The sequence below is a fragment of the Pezoporus flaviventris genome, unplaced genomic scaffold (assembly GCF_033815535.1).
Source record: "Pezoporus flaviventris isolate CSIRO_AGI_PZ_B2104156 unplaced genomic scaffold, CSIRO_AGI_Pfla_v1 ptg000071l, whole genome shotgun sequence".
Taxonomy (NCBI): domain Eukaryota; kingdom Metazoa; phylum Chordata; class Aves; order Psittaciformes; family Psittacidae; genus Pezoporus; species Pezoporus flaviventris.
The window spans coordinates 2881100-2906309 of record NW_026892619.1 but is presented as its reverse complement, the minus strand read 5'-3'; the positions used below and the strand labels follow the sequence as shown (position 1 = coordinate 2906309).

The window sequence follows — 25210 nt, the reverse complement described above, 5'->3', positions numbered from 1 at the left end:
ACTGATTGAAGTTACCAGCTGTTGCCCTTTTTTCCTACTTTTGCTCTCTTCTTCCCTGTCATATTTGCGTTATAAACAGAGAACTTGATATTTTTAGCTGAAGCACCAAACATGGACTCGGTGGCGTAGGCAAAAATAGATAATCATTTGGGCTTGAAGCAGAAGTGGCTGCATATATGTGCTAGAAACCAGGGCTGGCATGGTCAGGCTTTAAAGGAAGGATGCTCAGTGCTCTGCCATGTGAAAACTTGCCTGTGTAGCTTCCTAGTTCTTGTCCTTGTTGGTTTGGTTTGGTTTTCTTTTCCTATTGGAACCCACTGAACATGGAGAATGACTTAAAAGGCTGTTGAAGAAAATGTATTTCTTTGTATATTTGCTCTTTGCCTTTGCAGCCGTGCTCTTCTTTGTGAGCTGAAGTCTGGCAAGTGCATGATAGAAGGGGAATAAGAGAGCTTCTGATGTGATGGTCTTGGATATTGATTTTTTTTTCTCTCTTTAAACTCAGTTTACAAATTCCTTTTCCTTTAATTCCTTGTTTCCTTCTGGACACAGCACAAAGCTGGCTATAGGAGCACCAATGGATAAGCCTTTCTCTTAAGTGTATGCAGCCAATCCAGCTGCATGTTTTAGAAACACTTTGCAAGTGGTAACCGAGTCCCCTCAAACTTGAGGTGTGTGTGAAGCTGGGGTAGAGTGAACTTGGTGCAACTGCACAAGGTGTGGACAGGACTAAACCCCGTGTTCTGACTCTAATGAGGTGACTCTAGGTCTTGGCACCTGATGAAAATGAAGCTTATTGCCAAGGGAAATGGAGAACAAATACAGTGTTTCAGGGGTGTTTTCTTAAGTGAGCCCAGAGGAGGCCAGTGGGGGCTGGAGCAGCTCTGCCCTGGAGCCAGGCTGAGAGAGCTGGGCTGGTTCAGCCTGGAGAAGAGAAGGCTCCTTAAGGGCAGACCTTAGAGCAGCTTGATACCAAATGTGATCCAGTTCTCCTTGTGGTGTGCCAGGAATCTCATGGTGAGATACTTCAATGGTCTCAAATCTCATTTTGCATCTTTTCCTGGCTCCTTCCTGCAGTGTTCTTATCCCACTGACACACCACATCTCCCTCTGGTGTTTTTCCTTTCCTCTCACCCTTGATCCCTGTGGTAAAGAAACACGATTTCAGGAATCAGAGCAGTGTTGGTGATGCGTGTGAGGATAGCTTGGGGAAGAACTGGTGTTCCTGACTGAAAGTTGCTCCTGTAGCAATTTACCTGCTCTTGGAGAGGTACCTGTGTTTTCCAAGTGCTGATTGATTGAATCTGTGCATCGTAGAACAGCACCAAACTGGTCCTTTTTTGGCCTTATTTGTTTGGGTGAGCCGTGCATCCTCCTCAGGTGTGTAATAAAGCTTACACGCGATTAGCAGCGGGGGAAAGGGAGAGCGAAACAGTGACACCGCTGGTAAGAGAAAGCATTTTTGCTCCCCGAACCATGCGGTGTTCGATGAAGACGCGCAAACCGGGCTTGCTTTGGGTGGGGGGTGGCCGCTGTCGCGTTTCCCTCTCGCTACGAGCAGTCCTTGCTGCGCCCGAAGGTGTGGATTTAACACGGGGTGGGGGGGAGTTGCGCACCCCGCGTAAAGCCGCGCTTGGCTCACGCGCGTTTTACGCAGCAAAGTTGGGGGGAGCCCCGCGCCCTGGGGGTGAGGGGCGGGGGATGTTTGGGGGGGGAGGGGGGGGGGAGATGTCCGCACCCCCCCCCCATCCCCCCCCCCGTCCGCAGATCCCGCCCAGCGCGCGCCGAAGTGGCTGCGGGGGAGGGGCGGCTCATTAGGGATGCGGGCGCGCGCCGCGCCTCGGTAGTCGGAGGTGGCCGGAGCGCGGAGAGGAGCGGAGCGGAGCCGCTGCCCCCCGGGCTCGCCCCGTTCCACACCTGGAGACAGAGAGAGGAGAAGGGGGGGGGGGGGAGAAGGGGTAAACGCACCCCAAAACACCAAAAAGAGGGGCGAATTCGCTGGCTTGAGCTCGACCCCGGAGGGACCGAGGGGAGCTTCGCGTCCCTCCTTTTCCCCGCACCGGCCGCAGGGGAGAGGCGCAGGAGTTGCGGGGTCCAGCATGGGCCGAGGGGCTGCGAGGAGCCGCTGCCCCCCGCGCCTGGAGCGGTGGCTGCTGCTGCTGCTGCTGGGGCTCTGCGGATGGACGGCGGCGCTGCGAGGTGAGCGGGACGCGCCGTTACCCTGCCCGCACCCCGAGGGAAGGGGATGGGGGGGTCCCACCGGTTGCTCGTGGCAGCGGGGAGCGGAGGGAGCCGCGGTTCAGGGCTGCGGGGTTAGGGTGAAGGGAGTCCGGCTGTCCCGCGGCCGTGGGTGCGGGATCCGCGGTGACCTCTTCTGGCAGCGAGGAGCGGGGTACCTGTGGAGCAGAGCGAGGAGCGGGGGTTGGATGTGCTACACGCGGCTGTCTGCTGTTCGTTGTCCGTGAAAGGTGGATGTCTGGGGGGCTCGGGGTGCCCGTTATTTAACTTTCACCTGGTGGATCACTTGAGTGGCACGGTGTCTTTAAGGCAGATAGCCAGAGGATGCCAGCAGCGCCTCATCGTCTGGCATCCGACGCCTTGGCTGGTCTGTCTGGACTTATCAAAGTGCTTGGAGGGCTTGGGAAGCGCTTGTGTACGTGGGGAACCCGGGGTTATGTGATCCTTTCTGGAAGGCACCGTCAATAAGACGCCGATTCCGTATCGAGAGTCGGTAATGGTGCGTTCATTACAAACAGCTTGTTTGTACAGCGCGGAGTAATGGGGCTTTGTAGATAGGGAAAGATTCCTCTCGCTGTGTCTGCGCTAGCCCCGCTGTGGAGGGCTGACTCTCTTTGCGTGCGTGTTGTGCCTGTGCTTCCATTTTCTTGTAGAGATGCGTTACTGGTTTGGTGTCCATAGAGGAGCTCGTCTGCAGGTAGCCAGCGGGTTATCCCATCGTCCCACCGTTCCTGGGATCCCGGCTGCTGTGCTCCCGGTGACCGATCCAGCAGAGGGGAAATGGGAGAGTTCTTGCATAAGGGACAGAATACAGCCTTTAGCTGGTTCTTAAACCCCAGTTCATAGAAAAGGGAAAGATGATGAGAGTAGAATGAAGGCTGATATTTCTGAGTTAGTTTTTAACGCTTTCATCAAGAACCATCTGTGATGGCAGAGGAATGCATGGCTCCGTTAGTGGTGTGAGGTGCTTATTGCCTTTTGTTTCACACATCCGTGGCAGGTCTTGCACTGTGCAAAGTGCAGTTGGGATCGCGCCCTGTAAGCCCCTAATATTCCCCACTGCAGTTCAGCACAGCTCTTGTGTTGCTGTTAAGGAATTAATTTCAACTGCTCAGTTAAAGTCTGCCACGCTGGACATTTCCAGGCTGGAGCAGGCTTGGTTTTGATCAGGATTCTGAGGAGGAGCAGCGTGGGTTTTCATCAGTTCGGTGTCTGTGGTCTGTCAGTTGTACATTGCATAGTGTTTACTTGGAGCTTTGGCATAAGCAGTTAACCTCAGTTAATAACCCCTTGAGCTATAAGGTTTTAGTTTATGAAGTTGTTTAAAAGCTGTTTCTGAAACAAATTGTGTTCAGGATTCTGTTCTGAATGGGGGTTAAAGAAAACTCAAATTGCTGTAGATACCCTTCGCACAGCTCTTTAAATCTGTTGAAATGAATATGCATATATAGCTTTGGGCCCTTATTTTACAGGGTAAAATGCATAGGCACATTGGTAATTTGAAAATGAGAGGAGTCTGTAATATTTATTTATCTCATTGATGCATTGAAACTAATTTTGGGTTGCATGTATTTGAATAAAGGTGTCTATAAAACATGAGCATTAGTATTCCTCTGTGTGATATTAAAGCCTAAATCTGTGTGTTAGGTGGTGTTTATAGATCTGAGTACATTTTGGTCTAAATAAGCATTGTTCAAGGGTTTTCCTTTTCCAGTAGCATGGCACTTGCTGTAGAGCTTGGTAGCCACTGCGTATGGCTACTGGTTTTCTGATGACAAAATGCTCCAGTAGACCACCTAATGGAATACAGGTGGGGCTGTGGACACTAAGCTGTTGAAGAAAATATCTCCTTTTAGTCTGAAGAGTTTGAGATTTGTATATATGTATTTAATTTCTTTTAGCAACATAAAAAGCACTGCTAACGTTCAATTCAGAGAGCTGCATATTTAAAGTATTACTCTTCATCTAGGACCCAAGATGGCAAGCAAGCCTCCGGACAGCAGAGCTATTGGAGAAATAATGCTTGTCTTAGAATTTGCTATTTTTACTTCTCCATTGCTACTGAAAAATGTCGTGGTGAAGACAGGACTGATATCGCGAGTGATTTGTGTCCTCCTTGTACCTTTTGTCTTGCATTTATTAATGGCCTTGTGCAAATTAGATGAGCCTCCATTTATTTCGTTCTAAGTGGGCTGGAATTTCATTCGTGTGTCTGAGAATTCTGGCCGTGTTTGCAAAGTACTTCACTGTCAGCAGCAGAGCTGTGTAAGAGCTGTCACTGATGCTTGATGTGAGGAATGGTGTTGATTTGCTGCTCTGCTTCAGAGTTTACACTGCGTTAGCAGAGTCAGGAGGTTTTTTACGTGTCCTGGTTTCTACATCCAAAAGGAAGCATATTGTTACTGTGGCTTTATTAGACTGTCTCAAGTTCTCTTTCTGTGTTCCTGATACCCTGCTGAGAGTAAAGCTGTTTGATTATTCGTAAGTACATTCAGCAGTTTACTGTTTGAAATGTTTCTGACGTGCCAGCCCCAACTGAATACGTACCATGTCAGCATATTGATTTATTTGATCTTGAAGCCTGCATGTTATTAATATCTCAGCTAGGTGTAGACTTTGAAATATTCTTAGCGAGTGATACAGAGTAAACCAAAATTAAGGAAAGACATGGCTGCTCCGGGAATCTCTGCGTGACTTCGCTCAAATCACTCCATTGAGAGGATGCTCTGGTTTGACTTCTGTTAGGACAAAGCATTCATTACAGTAACAACCCAGGTGCTCTGCTTTGAACCCTCCTTCCACTCCCATGTAGCATGGAATGTCTTTATATGAGTTTCTCTGTCAATGGTTATATTATTAACTTCATAACTGCTCAGAAAATAAACGTCCTGTTCCTGTAGGTTTGTTTAGTGAGCAGCTTATCACCTTTTTCCTCATCTTCACAGTGGTACAGGCCCTGTGTGCAGGTGCTACAGCATTGCTGGTGTTTACATAGGTGGAGAAGCTACAGTTTCAAACCAGTCATTTCTCTAAAGCTGCAGGAAAGATGGGGGCTGTGAAGAGCAGCGTTTTGAAACTGGGTGGAGGATGCCAAAGTTGTGGCTTCATTTATTCTGCATTTGCAGTTTGTGAAATAACTCTGACAAAGACTAAGAAAGTCTGAGCATGTCTTCTGAGTATAAGACTGACTTTGGACATGGATATGCTCCAGTTTTGTCTGATATAGAGCGCTCATCCTTATGAGGGTTGTTTAATTTGCACTCTGATGATGCTGAGGTACCTTACTGTGTTGCACAGAGAGCATACTAGGAATTTCTGTGATTCTGCAGATGGGAATGGCAGTAAGTTTTCCTTGTGTTGCTCAAAAACCTGAAGAACTCTGGATGTGATCCTCTCCTGGAAGCGAGGTGTGCTCAGCCTCTGTCGTGTGCTTGCTTTCTAATGCATGCATCTCTGTGAAAACCTTTCCTTTTTGGAAAGACAAGAGAATTCTGTCCTTTCAGGTAGTATATTGCGGGAGTGGTTTTCCTTGGCTTGCTCATCTACGTGCTCGAGAGATGTGGAATTTGTCTCTTCAGATGTAGAGCATAAAGCTTGAGCTGTACATGGGTGAAATGAGCTTTCCACGCTATGAAAAACATTTTCCATCTTCATCCAGTAAGAGGACTTTGTATTAAGATGAATTTTCACCGGAGCAGAATAGAAGCTAATCTGATGGTATTTCACAGTGAATTACAGTAGCCAAACACAAATAGTATGATATATGCTAAGATGGAAAATTACTTCTGGTGCAAAGGATTCCTCAGGGCCACTTGATGTATCTTTTCTGTATTTTTAGTCCTGCTTTCTGTTGAAAGGTGGAGCCTGAGAAAAAGAGCAGAATTTTAACACCAGAGGCTGCTGTTTCAGTTGTTTCTAGACGCTGCTGCTGTTGCAGTGAAGCAGATGGTCAGGTTCATTTGTGTAAAACAGAGAAATGTTTAATTTTCTGTGTATACTTTTAAAGAACTTTAATAGTCGTGTTGTATCATGTGGCCTTAGAGCATGAGTATCTGTGAGTGTAACATTTTTTATGCTCCATCAGATCTCATTAGAGATCAATAAACCTCATTTGAGAGCATCTCTCAAGTTGGGTATCGCAGTATGCTAACTCTGCGTGCAAACTTAAGTAATCTGAGCCTTGTAATTTACCTGTATAATTGTGCTCATTGTGGTTTTCATCCATCTTCCTTCCCTTCCCCACCCACCCTTTTGTGGCCTTTCATAATGCCATTCAGAAATGTTGTTACTGCAGGCTCCTGGGCGGTGGAGTCCAGTTACCTGCCCGATACTGTTTAATGCCGAATGCTTTACAGGAACGTCTGTATAGGGGCTGTTGGAGGGCAATAACACTTAAACATCAGGTTCGCTAATGAATATTCTACCGACTGCTGCTGTAGGTGTTCTTGTCTGGTTTTGCCCCTTTCCTGTTGGAATTTTCAGAAGCTGCAGACCTCAGTGAAGCCCTGATGCGCGGCGTTCATTTAGTTCCAGTGAGGTTAAAAGTATTTTTGGTAATTACGTTGCTTTTGGGTTATTGAAGAGGATGAATAGGCAGTGTCTAATTAATTTGCATATATGGGGGGGGTTGTGCCATACTGTGTATTGAGGTAGAACAGTGAGAAATTAATGCGGCTTCTCAGGCAAGAGTATGTATGCGAGATCACGTGTGTGCACATAAACATAATATCAGCATACATCTATCCTAGTCTTTCTGTACTAAAAAAAATAATAAGGTGTTAACATTCATGTTTGAAATTCCTACTGTGAGCATCTCATTGGAAACTCCTGCTTGATGTGTCATGGAACGAGAAAGATGGAAGTAGCCGATGACCTTAATTCCTAACTATTTCATGAATCTGATTCTATGACAATGCTCTGAAGAGTTTCTAGAAGCCACAAACCCATTGCAGGCATCTGAGAGGAGCAGCAGCCCTGGGCTGGAAAAGCAATTCAAAATCCTCATGTTTGTTCCCTGCTCTGCATCCAGCTGGAGCTGCTCTCACTAGGCTGCCATCTGGGGGGGAGCTGGCCTGGGAGGTGGCTCAGTTTAGTTGCCAAATATGTGCTCTGTAACAGCCTTTGCAAGGCAAAGATGATACGAAGCTGTAGTGTTATCTGTGAATGCTACAGGCCAGTATTCCTGTTCTGTATGGGCTGTGAAATTCCATTCCATTCCTGGTTCTGTAATCATTATGACTAGGGAGTTTAGGGGTTGCAGGCTTGACTGGGGCTTGGATGTACCTGCAGTTTAATCCCCGCTCTGGACCTGATCTGTAACCGTGCAGAAAGGGACTCTTGACTTTTTTTGCCCTCTTTACAGTACCTCTACTATAAGGGTGTGGGTGTAACTGTAAACGGCTTCTCTGCTTTGAGTCTCCAATGGATGCTTCAGCACTTGAAACACTGTAATAAAAGAGTGTAATTAATCTGCAGATAAAGCTTATTAAATGTGTCTAAACATAAAAAGTATAATGAAAATGAATGGAAGCAACGTAAAGAGCTCTTTTGGTTCTTTGTATCCGTGCCTGTTTTAAATGAGGAACAGGAACAACAGTAGGAGAACTTGTTAAAAATTGCCTCTGACTTTTCCAGGAGAGCTGCTTTTTGCCTTTGTGCTGCATGTTGAATTGAAGTCGCATTTCACATGCTTTGGTATCTAACTTGTGTTGACTGTCCAAAAGCTTTTTGAAGAAAACCTGCTCCTGGTGATGAGGCTTTTATCTGTGGACGGATAATACAAACCAGTTTGGATTCTGGGGTGCGTGCGTTGTTTAGTGCTCTTTGACTCACTGCGCAGGCAGCTGAAATCCCACCTGGAAGTGGTTAAAAGAAGCGTTACGTTACTCGCCTTCTGGCTGGATAGGCTTGGGTTTTGTTTTCAGTAGAAAGTGCTTCTGTGAAACTAAGCCTTTCTTGTGAGCATTTCCGTGTGTGAAACTGAATTGGGTGAATCCTGGCAGACAGTGAACGTAAAAAGAGCAAACATGGAGATTTCTTACAACTTGAGAAGTTAAGCACAAAATTGCTTCTATATTTCCAGCGTTCCTAATAATAAATTGCATTACAGAAGACCAAATTTGCTCTATTAATCGAATTCAGCCTTTCATATAAAACCATATCTGATTTGCAGTTCAGCAGAGGTATTTGTGACTTTTATGGTGACAGATGCTTCAGGTTAGCTGTGTCGAGGCCACATTGAAAACCACTGAAGACCTGTGGTAAGCCATTACCCTTTGAAATATTAATTTCAGCTTCCAATTCAGGACGTATTTGCTGGTGATGACGCATTGTGAGGTGCTGCTGCTGATGCATTTAATGCTAGTTTTCAGTTGGAGCTTTGTTTTGAATCTTTTAACTTGACTGTAAAGAGCATGGGCTTTTTTGAATGAAAAAGTGATACTGGGTCGCAGTTACCAACCCTTTGCTTGTCAAAGCTGTGCATGCAGACCAGTAATGAATGCAGTGGGGGCACTGAGAGACCCTCTTTAGCACTGTGTCCTAAGTGAAGCCCTCTAAGTAAAGTTCTGAATGTTGTTACTCATGTCATTCTTGGAGTAATTCTGAAAAAAAAACATGGACTTGTTAAAATAGCTTTATAATTCTGGAATTTTACTTTTTTGCTCTCCTGGATAACTCTGCATTCTTATGAAACTGAGCTTCCTTAGGTGGTTCATAGGCAAATGGTCGTAATTTCCTTGTTATGAAAGAGTGAAAATAGCTGACAAATATTCCAGTGTTAAATGCAGCAGTGCAAAAACCTCTCCTTTACCTTTATTAACAATAGAACCCTGATAGAATGAGTGGGTCAAATCTGTACATCCAAAATGGAGCAATTTGGTGTGTCTTAAGCTAAGATGGAGTTAACATGAAGCGAGATGCGGGAGATTTGTCCTATTTTTCTGCTTGCTGTGTCTGTGCTGATTTCGGTTGGGGTTTTGGGGGCAACATAAAAGCCTACAAATGATGTATGGTATTAGGCCTGGTAGATAGAATTTATTTATTTCTGAGCAAATGCAAGCATCTCAGCGTTGCAAAGGGGTGTGCAGTAAGTAATGGTGTATAATGAACAGCTTCCAGGTGTAACCATCTAATTCTGATCAGCAGAAGTACGACTGTAGCCTTTTGAAAGGTTCTGTAAATAGAACATCAGGAAAGTCAGTAACCTCAGAGTTAGGACTTCCACACAGCACAAGGGGTCTGTGAGGAAGTTCGAGTCTGTCTGGCAGTTGCATCAGCGCCTGAGAAACATCGCTGGGAAGTGTTTTGCTGTTGCTGAAGCACAGTGGTTCCTGGAAGGAGAAGGGAGGAGGAATTGCTTGGAGCTTTCAGGCTGCTCTGTTGCTGGAGATGTGCCAGCATCCTGACTCTTAGGACCAAAGGGTTGGCGTACGTATATGTAACCCTATATTAAATACTTTATTATAGGGAAGCATGTTTATACATACGTTCTTTTTATTAGTCCAGCTTTTTAGGCTTTTTCTAAATAGAAAGCAAGTTCAGTAAAATTAATTTCATTTCTAATAAATAGTAGTAGTATGTTAAAAACGGAAACAAGTTAGGCCTTTGCAGTTGTCAGCTGGTAGCATAGTTTATAGCTCTTCTGAATACCCAGAGGCATTCCATTAATACCGAATTTGCCACAGTAACAGCAAAACTCCTTTTACTCCCACTATAATATTAAAAATGTAGGACTTATTTTGTGTCAAATGAGCTAACAAAATAAAAGATGAATTTAAAGTATTTAATCTGTCAGCATCAATGAATCTAAGAGGATTATCATTCCATTACGGCTAATAGATTTTTTCCAAAGATAACTTTGCTACTTGACTTGCCTATTTCTATGAAGATTGTAACAGATCTAATTTAGACTACAATTTAAATGTTCCTGCTCTATTTTGATGGAATCTGGGAGTTAGTAATGTACAGAGTTAGTAATGTGGTACCTGGCTTATGCTAAGCTTGATAACTTTGCTTCAATCACTTGAATACAAGCTCTCACTCTTGCATCTTTAATTCTTCACAAAGATTGCTTAGTGTGTTGAGTTGTACTAAACATGACTTCAAGTTCAAGCTTGAGAGCTGTAATTTAACAAATGACATTCCTCCTTTTTGAGGAATTAGTAAGAGGTTGGAATAGCCAGAATAAAACTCGGGAATACCCCTGTGATGGGTATCCTCCTCCTCTGTAAAACGAGTAGCAGAACTTCTCTTAATGTAGCTTAGTATAAGGAAAAGGCCCTGAGAGCTGGAATTCTTACCCTCTGAGCTGTCACGTCTGTGTCATATCTCAGGTTTCGGAGTGGACAGTGATGTGGCTCTTTTGAGATAGACATCCATAACTTCATTTGATGCCTTAAAGAGATAGAGCAGCAACACTTGTGTCTTCATTCCACCTCCCCAGACAAACTCTGTGGAGGAGGGAGAACAGCACACAGTAGGTGGAGAAACTTCCCAATTTTAGACTGAGCCTGGGCTATAGCTCTTGACTTAACTAAATGTAATAGTGCCCTCACAAGGGTCTTGAGGTTTAGCCATTAAAAGTACTATAGTAAAAGGAGAGACAAGTCCCAGCAGTTAAATTCCCATGCAGAACTTTTCACCAAAAGGCTACCAGAAGATTTTTGCAGCATACGTGGTGTTTCAGTAAGTTGTATGTGAAAATGAAGACAGTGGTAGTGATTCTCACCACCAGTGAGTCGTAGTGAGGCACTGTTCTTGTTTGGTTAGTGAAACTAACTTGGCCACATCCAGGTGGACTGATGCTCCCATTATATTTAGAATTTAGCACATCCTTAGTCCTTTCAGAAGACGGACCAAAGAAACATGCAAATGAAGACTGCATCAACCTCTTCCAGCTGTAATCATCTCCCAAATTAGCATTGCAGTGCTGTAGCTCATGATGTCAGACTGAATTACATGGCTATCGAAATGCCACGGTGTGCTTCAAAAACTGTTTGAATTCTGTGAATAATTTAAGGACTTACAGTTTCCAGTATTATTTAGTGCTTTTCTCTAGTTTGCTGTTTCTAATCACCAGGGTTTTTTTTGATGAATACATTAAATGCAGAATAGGTGGCGAGTGCAAGACCTAGACCCCTTCACAAGTCCACGAGCCATGGCATACCGCTGTGGGAGGGGAAGAGACGAGTAAAGCATCGTAAGTGGTGACCACAGTATTCTTAGCTCCCATTGCCTGTTGCTTTGATGGAAGTTGTGTCTGTAGCTAAGTGACGTTTCTAGCTGGTTGTACCATTTCCCATGAAACAGCTTCAGCAGTCAGGAGCTGATTTGTACGTTTGTGTTTGAAATACAGCCATGCTCTTTAGCACTTTCATCCCTCGAAGATATGAAAGCACTCCAGAGATTTCATATTATTTCAAAGGGCAAGAGCAATGTTAGTGAAAGGGAGGAGGGGGACAGAAAACGCTCTACCTCTATAGTTTTTGAAAGTGCTGTTACTGAAATACTCTCTATAAATGTTCTCCAGCATCTTTTGGTTGAATGAAGGGGTAGCAGAGGCGAAAGGTGAAGGACCTTCTTTCTGCTGACCAAATGTTGTTATTACTTGTCTGAAAATGCATTGCGCAGACTATTTTCTATTTCTCTTAGAGATTTACCTTATGTAAAAGGTAAACCACGACTAAATGTTCTAGAGCTGATTCAGCGTCCCGCTGCTGCTGCCTGCAGTGGTGATGGACAGCCCAGCTGCAGCCCCCATGAATGAAACCACAGCCACTAAGAACCTGGCAGAGCTGTCTGGGGAGATTTTGTGCTTTTGGAGTGTCATTTGTAGTTATAGTCACATCAGTCCTGTAGGGACAAAAGATACACCTGTCACAGTGGAAACAAATAACAGCCGCTCTGTGGTCCCTTCTATTTGGCTATACTGAGCTCGCTGCACTGTCACACAGCTTGAAATATTCCCTCATCCCAGCCTGTCACACTTAACCTCTAGAGCAGCTCTACATGAGCAAGCAGAAAAAGCTGCTACTGGGGAATAGGACTTTGTCTGGGTTTGGTTCCTGGTTTTAACCCATGCTTTCTTTGCAAGTGTACACAACAAAAATCCACAGAATCTAACAGCTCAGCCAGAGGAGTTGGTTTGGCTTGTTTCTTAAACCTACTAGAAGGTCTGTATTTAAAATACCTTATTAAAGCTGTAACATGTTTTATGGGGATCAAGTTATTTTTCATACTGGGTAGACAGGGAGGAACTTCATAAAGCCAGTAGTTGCTATGGAGGTGGGGAAGTGATGGCTTCATTTGTTCAGGGCACAGTGCAGCTGGAAATAAACAGCTGGGTGCAACTTGCTGTTGTGGTGGCGGATGGCTTTTTTTTAAGCTGGCCTGTCACAGAAGGACATGTCCTGTCCAGCCAGAACATTGGCTTGTACACGTAGGACTACAGCCTTCTGCCCTGGGGGCCTTCCTGCCATGTCACGCAGGAGAAAAACGGGAAGGGAAGCAATGACTTTTGACTCAGCCCCAAATGAAACATGAAGAAAGAAGCTTTGATTAAAACTATGGGGATCCTGTGCAGTGAGTGGCTTCTCATGGCTTCAGAGGGTGCTAATCTTTGGTTAGGTACTTGTGTAAGAAGCATTCTATCTCAAAAGACATCTGAAAATTTGGGAGAGCAAAAAGCCCCACTGTTGCTAGAGTAACTGAGTGGTACTTGTGATTTGGCCTCCTGTAAGCAAGCTGTATTTCTTTGTGGGGATGCTCACTACCGAGACCTGGCGGCTGCTGCTGCTGCAGGGTAATGGCTGGTAGTCAAGAGCGAGCCTGACCCAGCAGGCTGCTTAACATTCATGCATGGTATCAGCTGAGAAGCAATGTCTGAAACCCATAAAGAAGGCTGCAATATCCTAATTTATTGCCAGTGCCTCTTTTATGCCCATTGAACTGCTCAGGTCTTTCCACAGTAGATTATTCTTTTGTGCAGTTATGTTGGAGGGGGAAAGAGGAGAGAAAAAAGCCCTTTGCCACACAAGCAGGTTACTGTTCTGGCATGTTGGTACATCTGACCAACCTCTTCTCTCTTAAAATGGGAAGTTCTAATAAGATGCTGGAAGAAAAAGGGATCACTTAATAAGGGGCAGTCCCAGTGCATGTGGAATAACGAACTTCAACAGTAGTTTGTTACAGTGAGGTCTGTCACAGCTGAGAGGGCAGTGTGCTTCCATTCGGTTAGCTTAGCAATGCTAAAGGGCAGCCTTGACAAAAAGTCCAGCTTGGGCTAGTGAGTGTGCTGTGGTTTTGCTATGAATGAATTGCAATGTTCTGCTGTCGTTCACAACGCCGCAACATGGATTGCCGAGTGTTTCTTAGTTATCCAGGCTTTGTGAGATATGAGCTGTTGCAGCATGTGTTGTGTTCATGCACCTCACGGCATTCCTGGTAGCATCTCTTCCTTTCATATTTCCAGTGTTTTCAACAAAATGTAGTTGACATCTAGAAACCTCCAGGTGGAAACGTTGTTTCATGATTTGTTAGCTGCTTTTCTGTTGGTCTTCTAGTGATTTTCTCTCAGTTCAGGCTGAAGGTTTTTCTTTTCCCTTGCGTCTGTGGGATTAAGTTGAATCTGAGTTTGAAGAGAGGCAGCAGTTAGATAGGGAATGAGGATGAGGAAATCAGATCTATTGAAATAAAATAACCTCTCTTCCTAGGCAAAGAAACTGTGTTAAGGCCAGGCTGTTGTTCTTGCACTTCTAAACCTGCATTGTGGGCAGCAGGAGGAGAAACCCTCTTCACAGCTATTTAAAATGCTCAGTGGTTTAATAAGAACAGTGGTGAAATTCTGCTCAATCAAGTGTTTGATACCACACGTATAGTAGCAATAAAAGCTGTTGTTTCTACTTTTGATAGTGATGTGTGCCTCAAAAGAGGCAGTACAGCGTACTGTCTTGTATGTTAGTGAAGAAGGTTCTCTTGCAATTCCTTGTCCCTATTCTGTCTCATTTAATTCAGAAAACAATGGGTAATTTATATGCAGTATTTGAGCCGTTCCCCAGCTGGCCAGCTATACCTATTTGGTACAGAATAGTTGTGCTGGTTTGTGAAGGAAGCACAAGATGCTAGTGAGCAGGTAGGGTTTTGATCAGGGCAGTTGGGCATTCTGATGCTGCCCTTTCTAATCTCTGTGATTTCTGGCTCAGAAATTAGAGCAGCACTATGACTTTGTTAAGCAGATTACAAGCAGTCACCTTTGCAACCCTTTTTGTGTAGATTACTTTGTAATATTTATGGTTATGTAGCCGCCCGCAGATGATGCGTCCTGGTGGTGTTTGATACATTTGAAAACAAGGCTGTTTGGTTTGCTTTGTGCATTCTCTAGAAGAACTTGCTCAAAACCGCAAAGCAGACGGGTTGATCAAAGGATTGTAGCCTTATTTTATTTTGGTGGAAGTATTATATTGGCTCTTGGGTGGCTTTTCAGTAAAACAGATTTGTCGCTTGCAAGCGTTAATAAAGATTTAGACTGTTCCATGGAGAGACTCCTATAGGGAGTACTGAGCTGATGTCCTGTATTTATGAAAACAGATTTTGACCTCTAGGTTGTCATTAAACTATTTCTGCTGGAGATCAGCAAATCTCTTGTGGCTGTTACTGTTGTAGTAAGCTATTCCACTGCTTTGGCACCACAGATTTCTCAGTAACAACACAAGGCGAGTTATTTTAATAAAGAGGAGACAAGGTGACAATTGAAAGTGTCTTTTTATCATCTCGAGGATCTTTTAAGACTTTAATTCAGAAAGGTAGCCCTGTTGTTAGTGGTCCTGCAGACACACATCCTTGCACGTTTGTGCATGGGTTTTGTGAGACTGCTTAGAACATTAGAGACCTACCAGGTTCACAGTCACAAAGTGATGCAGTTAGGTAGCTGTGTGAGTTGCCTACATGTTTCCTGCCTTCAGTTTAGCACTCAGAGGAGGAGATGTGGATATTTCAGCAGTTCTTCGTTTGCTGTGTGTGACTTTTAAAATCATTCCAAAATGGTTTGGATTTCATCAGTGACATTTGGGGCAAGTAAGACCGAAAGTAATTTCATTTACTGTATGGTTTCTTGCAGTCTTCTTTATCTTCATGCTTGTTTGTTTTCAAATGATAGACAAGCTTCTTGGTGGATGCATACGAAAACTTCATTACTTAAACGGGGTCAGTACCTCTTGGGTAAATTCAGGCTTTACCAAGTTTTCATTTCATCATGGGGTGAACACAGGCACTGATACAGAGAGGACCTCCAGTATTGTGTTCCAGGCAGTGGAGTATAACACTTGTGCCGCTAAGCACAATTCAGCAGGGTAATACATACATGTTTGAAAAGCTGGGGTACAGCAGAAATCACCACTGTGCTGTATTATTTCATCATTCTGTGTAGTGTCTATAGAAATCATCAAACCACATGTTTGAAACATCTTTGAAAGGCAGGGCAGTATTTCAACAAGTATTCATTTGTATTCTCGGGTTTTTGATGTCCATTTATTTTCTGGAAGGAGCCTTATGAAACATTTGTGGCAGTGTGGGCCACATGGCATTCAGAGGGGAGGCTCAGGAGTCAGTTCTTGCCTTAGACGTTGAAGGGGAAAAGGAAAGCAAGTCTCAAAGCAATAGCCACTTATTTATAGTGGAAGAAAACGCTGCGCATTGCTCATCTATTCTGAAAGCAGGAAACGGGGGAAAACCAGCACTGTGTTCTTGTAGACCTGTACTTGTGCTACACAAGAGAATTAAAAAAGCATCAATTTCTTACCGTCTGTAAATTGTTCATCGCCTGAATCACACTTTGCCAACTAACAAACAGTTGACAGTATTCTGTTTCAAGTCGTGTGTCACAGCAGTGACTAATGAGCAAAGGTGTGGACTGTGAAGAGTACCACCTCCTGTCTCTCATCTTCTGCTCGTTAATAACCTGGACTGTCTCATTGCTTGCTGGTCTCACCTCTTCTTTTCCCTTTCCATTTATCTGCATCTTTTCAAAATGACCTTGTTAAATTTCCAGCAGACAAACTCTAGAGAAGGCAGGCTGCAGGAGCTGCCGGCTTGTACACAGGCTTCCAATTAGCTGCAGAAGGAATCCAGCTGACAGGGAAATAAAAGATGAAATTCATATACTCAGCTGCATGTCATCAAGACATAAAGCACCTCATAACGTGCATCAGCAAGGTCTGCAACAATGGTTTTAAATATATTCTGTAGACAGAGGGGGCTCTTTATGGTTTTACATGTGACCTGGATTATAATCTTGCCTGATATCATAGAATACCCTCTCTGTCCTCTACTCCATGAAGTTCAGAGTTGCTCTGCCCTACCAAAGGTCTTGGGTTATGCTGTCAGTGAGATTTCCTGAGTGCTGCACAACCTCTGTTACAACACGTTTCATCTGCAGGTTTTCTCATCATCATTACTCTGAGATTCCTTGAGGCATGATTTTTTGCAAATACCTCTTCTGTTATGTACAGCTACATAATAACTGCTTGTTAATAATGTTTTTTTCCTAACGTTAAATTTTGGGGTTGAGTTGCCCTGTGAATTAGTATTTCAGGGGGTATTTACATAACTAGACTATTAAAAAAGCAAGGTTTCCTGCTGTTCAAATGTCCCAGCGTTTGTAAATGATGTTGGGTAAGTTGCGTTTCTTGTCTTTATTAATAGGGATTCAAACCTCAAGGTCTTTGATCAGATTTACTACTGGTTTCTCTAGAAAAAAACCCCACTGAAACAAGATGACAGAGCTGCCTCAGCATTGTCACCGAATTTCAGAGAGCCTCTTTCTGTTAGATTTTTGGCAAACTTATTTCTGTATATGCCAAAATGCTTATCAGCTGCCCTGTAATGATTACAAAATTCGATTAGTCACTTGTTATTCAAATGCTTTGTACTGGTTTCACTTTTGGAGCAGGGAAGGAAAGCTCTGAATGCAATTCCCCTGTTTTACTATGTTGCTATGGGGGGAGATTCACATCCTCTGCTTTCCATCATTAACCCAGAAAGGCTAATGCAGATAGAATATTTTCTTTGATTTACTGCACCTCATTTTGCCTTTTTGCATATGCATTTTTACTTCCTTTTCTCTAGGTTTGTAGCATGGGGTTGCTTTTGCTGCATTTCCTAAATCTTGTGCTAATTCCAAACGCCTGTTATGATTACCATTAATTTGGGTGGTTATGTAGGGTGTTTCTTCCAGAAACTGTTCTAGTTTTCACCTTTATCAGACAGCTTTGCAGAGAATAACTTCCAGAGCTCTCCTAAGGATGCTGCATGGCAGTTTCTTACTCCTTTGATGCAATATCGACATCTTGCTAAGACTTTTTTTTTCCTGCTGCAGCCCTGTGGAGGAGTCTTCCTAAATATTTGTGATAAAGCAGTATATGTGTGTGTGTGTGGTCATTTATAAACCATGCAGAAGACATAAATACAAGTCCCCTCATCTGGTTTGTGTTGTGAATGTGTAGTTTGCTGCTTGTTGGGCCTGTTGTTTCCTGGGTACTGTTCTAGATGGAATTCAGGCTGGTGCTGAGTAGGCAGGTGAGAATAATTTATATTTTATGCTGTTCTGAAAGGCATCATCTATAAATACCTACCCAGTTACTACTTTTAGCTTCCAAAAAACCTATTCCTTAGAACTGCCCTGTATAAAAAGGTTTACAAAACCTTAGCAATTGCTGAAACTCCCAGCCACCTGCCGTGTGCAGGAAGATGTGTTCACTGTGAAGGAGGCTGCTCCGGCCTTCCTGCTTCCCAGCTACATGGTGTCTTTTGTTGGATAGCCTTTGTGATCCTCTCTGGAAGCTCACTCCCCTTCAGAGAGCACTGGGGGAATTCTCTGAGTCTGAAGAGGTGTTCTTCAGTTCCAGAGCCACTTGAGCCACGCTGCAGGGTCCCTGAGCACTTTGTGTGTCTGGTCCAGAGAGACGCCTTACAGTTGCTAAGTGTCAAGGTAAACATATCCGATATGTCTTTTGTCCTCTTCTGCCTTATCTTAGCCCCAGGGACTCTAATATAAATAATATTTTACCAGAAATGATTTTGCACTTGAAGGCAAGCAGAATACATGACCTAAATAGATGCCTTTCACCTATGAATATTGCTAGCAGGCAGTTCTTTGTGTCGTTCTGGCTATGAGAGATAAAAAAACACAGAACAGTGCTGGCTTTGGCAAAGTTTGAGAATTCTTAATCCTGCTGCAAACTAATAAATTATTGCTTATCAGCAATAGGAATGTCATGTCTCAATGTCTGCATTTTGAAAAGAAACATCAAAAGAATATCTTTGTCTTATGGATTCCTAGCTCTTCACAAAAGGCTGAAAACCACTTTCTGGAACCTGGAAGTGCTGTCTTCTCTCAAATCTGTCTTGACAACTGTTTAATGGTATTAGCATCACAAATGGACTTCACCAACGTTGGAGACATCTGAGGTATTTTAAATGGCATTGGTGTTCACGTAGGCATTCTGCCTGGAAGTAGCTAGATTAAAGGCTAAACTCATCTTCTCTGCTGTGGGCTGTGATGTATCCAGTGTAGTAAATGGGAGAGTTGGATGGAAAGAAAATGGTCCTAAAGACTGCAAGTTGTGGCTATGGTTAAGGCATTAACGTACAACCCAGAGGCATGGGTTCAATTCCTAATCAGTGTGTTTCTGATGGGTGTAATTCCTGCAGCTGTGCACAGCGAGCCTCTGGTGTCCTTGTTTCAAGCTCTTTGTTTTTCAGCTTAAGCTTTTGGGAAGGTTTTCAGTGTTTGTGAGATGGGAACAAAAGCAAGCATATAACTCACTGAAATGTTGTTCCTGGCACCATTCCATCTCTTGGACAGTGGCTTTAGATACGCCTTGGAGTAGGTTGTGAATAAAACATGTGATGATCAGTTGGCTGCCATGGGGACTTGAGGAATATGGATATGATTAGAGGGTGCTAGCAGGGAGCAGGTGTCCGTTTGCTTTCCAGTGCCATGACGGGCAGTGATTGATTTGTTCTGTAGGTGTTTCTGTGGACTAGTTCCATTTTCAGATGACTGAACAAGCTTTAGGTCTGCCGTGTTCCAGAAAGGATGATATGTGTAAAGTTTCAGGCTGTTTATTAGCTGTCCAAATCACTTATTTTTGTTAACAGTTTTAGGCAAAGTTTGATTTTGCAGCCTTGAACCACCAAACAGTTCTGCACCTGTAAGTGGATATCACTTGCTAAAAGCCAAAACAGGTCCTGTAGGATGTCACAGTTTTCCTTAAATACCCAAACACACAAGACTGAGGCTATGGTTTTTGTTTTTTTGTCTATGAGGTGGAGATACCTGAGTGAATGCGTCTGTTAAATGCTTCTGGCTGTTACCAAGGATTGTGAACTGATACCAGTCAAGTGCAGCGTAGTGAGGTTTTACGTGGATTGTATGCTTTAACAGGATCCAAAGTCATGTCTTTTGAGTGCCTGCTTAGTTGCCACTGTTGATCCCATTTTCTGAGAGGTAAAGCTGGCTGTTTCCAGTTAAAATACAACAGAAAGTCACTGGTCAGCTAAGTGACTTTTCTTCTTTTTGTAATAAACGCTACTCGTACTTTATTAATGGCGTGCGATGTCCGTCCTTGTCATAGTTCTCTTTGTCTTCTCACACTAAAGCCGGAGGATATTAGTTTGCCTTTCTCAAGGGAGGAGCACTGATCTGCTCATGAGGAGGTCTGGCTCACAAAGCTTGTGAAATCCAGAGGAAATCCTTTTGATTGGCAGGGAAAATTGCCCCAGACTTGACTTTGCCTGCTGTAGCCTCACCAGAGATTTGCTTTGATGCTGCCTTGTTTCCTGCTAATATAAAAACAAAAGTTGCTGCATTCCCAATTACTACTTTATCTGTTGTAAACATGGTCCCTTGGGAAGGTGCTTACTTGGAAATGATTTGCATGTTTGACAGCAAGTTCTTTTCCCTGTGTTAAAAATGTAGGGCAGTATCTGTCAGTAATAGAGACCCTCACTTCATTTCTCAGTCTCTTCTGTGGGTGGATAATTGTATTTGCAGGCCCAAAAAAGAAATCTGCTGTCATGCAGACAATTTTCATTAATTTTGTAATAACTTAATCTGTGTCAAGGAACATAAAATGGATCAAAACCGAAATGAGAATGACTTTTTAAATAATAAAATATTGGCACGCAGCTAAGCTTCGATGCGTTATCATTCAGACTCGAGAAGCTGTTCAAGTTGGAGCGTTGCAGTGCATCTCAAAGGAACCACTTTTAGTTTAATATGTTAAATTACATTAAAATTAAAGTATAAAAATAGCCTCTCCCAAATTACATCTGCAGCATGTGACTTCTCAGGCCTATTTACTTCCTTTTTTTTAATCCTGCTAAAGTTATGACTGAGAATATTAGCAGCTTTCCTATTATCTACATGGTGAAAAGCAATTAGTCTTGCAGCGCTGGGCCTCGAAGCCTGCTGATGGGATGTGCTCAGTCATGAACAAAAGAACCTTATTGGAATAATTTGCAGAAGGCTGCTCTGGAAGCTGTAGAAATACATTTGGTTCAGTGGAGGCACCTTGTGAGAAGCTCCACTGCTGTATTTCTTCCTCCATCTCCAGAAATGCAAAGCCGTGGCCTTTAGGTCCTCCTCATGGGATTGGGGAGCGGAAAAGCCTTAACACTGGTAAATTGGCTGTGTCAGGCTGAGCGAGGCAGGACCACCAGGAGCCCTGGGAGGGAAAGGACTCATCAAAAGCAATGGCCCATCACACCCAGCGCAACCAGTGCCTGCCCGGGCCAGGCACTGGTGAGCGTGGCTGAATGGAGGTTAAGATGACTCGTGCATAGGTTACAAATTACAGTCTGAAAGTGGCACAGAAAACAGTGAGTCAAGGATAGAGTGTACGTATTAAATAAAATCCCTGCCTTGCTTGGGGAATGTCTGTGTAGGGAAACAGTCACTTGCAGCAACTGGGTGTTCTTCCTTTGATACTGCCTTTGGTTTTTGGTCTGGTTGGTTGGCTTTTGAGGGTTTGGGGTTTTTTGTTTGTAACATCTAGCTCACTGGGGTTAGGCGTGGGCTTTGTACGGCAGAGCAAAGATTCTGGCATCGTTATTTCTTGTCTTAAAGCTCTGAATTCATGGAAGCAGCCCTTACTGCTATAAACAGGACTTGAAGTAAGAGAATCTTAGTGGTGCTGCTCATCACTGCTGTGTCCAGTCAGTGTGACAGCCGCCTCCTCATTGGCAAGTGGAAAGGTTCAGCAAAGGACCTTTGAGGTACAGAACTGGGATTCTGCCATGGGAGAATGGTTACAGGTCATCTGTAGACCAGGCAAAGTGGAAAAATGAGTGTGCTTGGCCTCAGTGGTGAATTACAGAAGCATTTGCCAAAAGAGCATTGTTCTGCTTTGCTTTTTCCCATTTAAAGAATGATTTAATTGCATGTGAATTAAGGTTTTTTAGATGGATTACTACTGTCGATGAATTCCGTAAACTATGACCTCTGCTCTGCAACCTCCTCTCAAAGGCTTGCGAAAACATCCAAGCTGCTTAACCATGGGCTCATAATTGTCAAATATGTAATTCTGCTCTGACTGCCTGTAGCACTTGCTGTCACTTGGAAATGTCAGAAACTGCTACTATAGGCTATGCAGTCATTTAATTATGTCTTCATAGTATATTTTTTGCCTAACGAAAAGAATTCAGTGCCTTGTGTATTAGTACCTGCGTTCTGATGATTAGGGATCATTATGGAATTGAGAAAGCATCTAGAAAACCTCTGAGTAAGGTACAGAGCTCTGAATCAATGGGTGGAATTGGCTTTAAAATCCTTTTGAAAGAATTCAGGGTAGGACCTGTCATAATATGCACTTAGAAACAAAAATCTGCTCAATGCTCTGAAGTTGGCAGTGATTGCCCAGCTTCTCAATATCCATATGAATCCTGATGGCATGTTAACAGCAGACAAAGCGACAGCCCTGCTCCATTTTGCTCCATGGGTGTGCCTAATGGTGTGTCGTGAACTGCCAGTGTCGGTTCTGGAGGAGCAGATTGTTTACTGGGGTCAAGTCTGTCACTGTTGTTAAAAAAGGACCTGTCAGAATCGTCTTTGGGAGCGGATTTTACCCTTACAGACTGGAAACGTGCGCTGCTAACACATTGTCAGTTCTTAGAGACGAAATGAAACAGTCAGAATGTCCTAAACGTGTCCCATTTATTGCCAGCTAACTCAAACCTCCACAGCCAAATTCTGTTACTGGGTTCTAGAGCAGGAAGGTACGTGCAGGTGTTGAGCCACACTTTGAATGGTTGGAAGAGCTGGTGTAATTCAGAGGAGAGGAAACCTACCTGGAATAATTATCTTTTCCCCTTTTTATTACTTTTTTTCCCTCTTTTTTTCTGAGTTGATTGCATTAAGCTTGGTACTTGGCTACTTCTTTGCTTGACAGCTTCACTTCTAAGAGTCCATCTGCTTGAAGTTTTCAGTGTTTCATGGCAACTATGGTATTTTGAATGTAGTGGTAAATCTATATATAGGCTAATGATGAGGAGACTTTCCAAAGGTTTATACTTTGGCGAGTAGCCAGAGCTCAGGATTGCTGTCCCTCTGCTGCCCTCTACCTACCCGTGTCTCTAACTCAGGAAGTGTTTCCTTCCTTGTTTCCTTGTCCTAAAAGTTTTCCTTTCACTTGGTTTTTTAAGTGTTGTCTTCGCTTTTTAGCTTTGATGAACGTGCCCTTCCAGCTTACACCCCTTCAGGGAAGTCCGCAGAAGAAAATGGCACAACTCCTGTGCTGTCTTCCTGGTCCTTCCTTTGGGGCTGTCGAAGTCTGGCTGTTTCATTCCTCCTGCTAAGAGTGCGCCCTGAAGCAAACAGGGAGAAAACTCCAAGTATGTGCAGCAGTAAATCCAGAGGAAGGCAGTCCCTTTCACCTCAGGCAGTCCCATGCCTACACTTTGTCTTTTGGAATTGCCCTTCCAAACCTCCCAGCATCCCCAGGTATAGCTCTGGCTGGGATGCTGTGGAAGTCTGTGCCACAGTGTGAGAGCAGAGCTCCGTTGACAGCTGTGCCATCCAGTGCTGTTTCTCAAAACTCCGTTTTCTGAGGATTGCTGTCTTTGAAAGCAGGAATGCTGCTGTGAGATAAAGAGTTCTAAACGGCAGGTTAAGAAATGCCCAAGTCCCTGCCTGGGCTTTGACACTCTTTCGTCCATAATCTAGTCAAATGAGCAGGAGCAGCTAAACTTACAAGCACAAGGGAGGTTTCTTGACTTTGTGTCTTTTTTCTTCCTTCTTTCTCTCTTTTTTTCGCCTTTCTTCCTAGAGTTAAGCTGAAATGCTTCTTCTAGCTAATGCAGAAAGTTTCCCCTTTCTAATAGGTTCTCATTGCTTTGGTATTTGTATCTAGTTAAAATAGTGCTTTTCATTGTTCCTGACTGCTCCCTTAATACCTGCATTAAGGAGGAGTGTTTCAAAGTGAAATACAGCTGCTGAGCTGGTGTGAATTGACATTATAGAGCACTTCCAGGAGCTCCACACCTTTGCACCCACTGAGTGTGTGGACACGACCCTCTTGATAGACAGCCTAATGAGAGTGGTGTCCAGAGTGCTGCTCTTGCTACCTTACCAGTGCTGCCTTGAAGAGGAAGGGTGTGGAGTTGGTAGCGTGACTGAAGCGGGGTTTAGTGTTCATAGAAGAGAGGTGTTGGGTGGAAGGCAGCGCGTTAAAGTGAAGGAAATGTTCTTTACAGTTCATGATCTTTGAGGGGAAGCTGCTAAGAGCTGCCAGGCAGCTTTGTGTAGATGGTGATTCTCTGCTATTTTAACTGATGTGTGTATCTGGGCTTATCAGTGATAGTGAAACACTGCTGCTTTAAAGTGCTTTGGGACACAAACATGGCCACATCCATAGAAATGCTTCATTTTCCACTGTGCTCAAAAGAGCTAGATTTTTTTTTTCTTTTTAACTTTTTTTTGTCCCATTTTTAATGGCAGGTGGCACATTCAGATAATCCTTAGAAATAACCTTTGCAAAAAAGGCTACTTTCAGGTGTAGGTTTTGCCTTATAGATGTGGAAGGAACAATTGTTGTTTGGTTAAAGCATGGGATTTGCTTTTACAGATTTTAGCAATGACCTCAGGCAAGAAGCTTTCCAGTTCTGTGATTTGATTAACCTGAACTAGGTAAATCGTCCTGGCATTACTCAGCCCAGTGACAAATATGGCTTAAAAAGCACTGTTTCTCCGAGTTAGGTGTAAAGCTGCTTGTTGCCAAAGGTTTTGTTTAAGTTAGTGTTCAGTTAAAATGTTTTACGGGTGATAAGGGTGATCATTGCATTTTTTGCAGGCTCTTGCAAATGCCTGTAACACTGGTTTTTACTCTTTAGCTTAAGTTAAACTCGTGGAAGCTGTCCTGAAGAATCTCTGCAGTCGGCTTCTCAGGAGAGCTCTGGCAGCAAAATGTTCAGAAAGCTGGAGATTTGGCAATTTATGGCAATCTTATTTCTTAGGATATTTTGTATAAGGGCAGGTGTTTTTGAGAGCTAAAATAGGATCTGTGCCAGAATCTTGATTTATGGACAACTGTGCTGTAAAATCTTCCATTATTGATAGCACTATTGTATGCATAAAACCTCCCTAAATAGGACTGTCCCTGTCCAATGGTGATGTGCAGGTTAAAGCTTCTGTGTTAGCAGTTATTTATGACCAGGAAATAAACTCTTTCCTTACCTATCCTATACTGTTGTATTATCTATTCTCTTTAGAAAGGCATTTAAATTCTGTTTCCAGGCCACACTTACACAAATGGCTGTCATGAATCCTGTTCCAAGAACTGCTGTTCTTTCCTGAGAAAGAGCATTAGAGCTCCAGAGCTGCTTTTAAGTAGAGGTGCGATGAATGTTAGCTCAGGTAAAAACCCCTCAGACCAAAAGCTGATCCTCAGCCACAGTAAGAGAATACATTACATTGTCACTG

The 25210-nt window shown here is 43.5% G+C and overlaps 1 protein-coding gene across 5 annotated transcripts in view; it reads left to right on the top strand.

The window, feature by feature from the left end:
* UNC5D (unc-5 netrin receptor D) overlaps positions 1-25210 on the top strand; it is a 132963-nt gene that overhangs the window by 12468 nt on the left and 95285 nt on the right. For 4 of the 5 annotated variants that reach the window (XM_061472536.1, XM_061472534.1, XM_061472535.1 and 1 more), the window contains exon 1: positions 1986-2199. The exons of the other annotated variant lie outside the window; for it this stretch is intronic. In XM_061472536.1, coding sequence (XP_061328520.1) covers positions 2100-2199 — 100 coding nt within the window. In that variant the 5' untranslated portion in view covers positions 1986-2099. Of the gene's footprint in view, positions 1-1985; positions 2200-25210 lie in introns of those variants that run through there. 5 annotated transcript variants of the gene reach the window in all.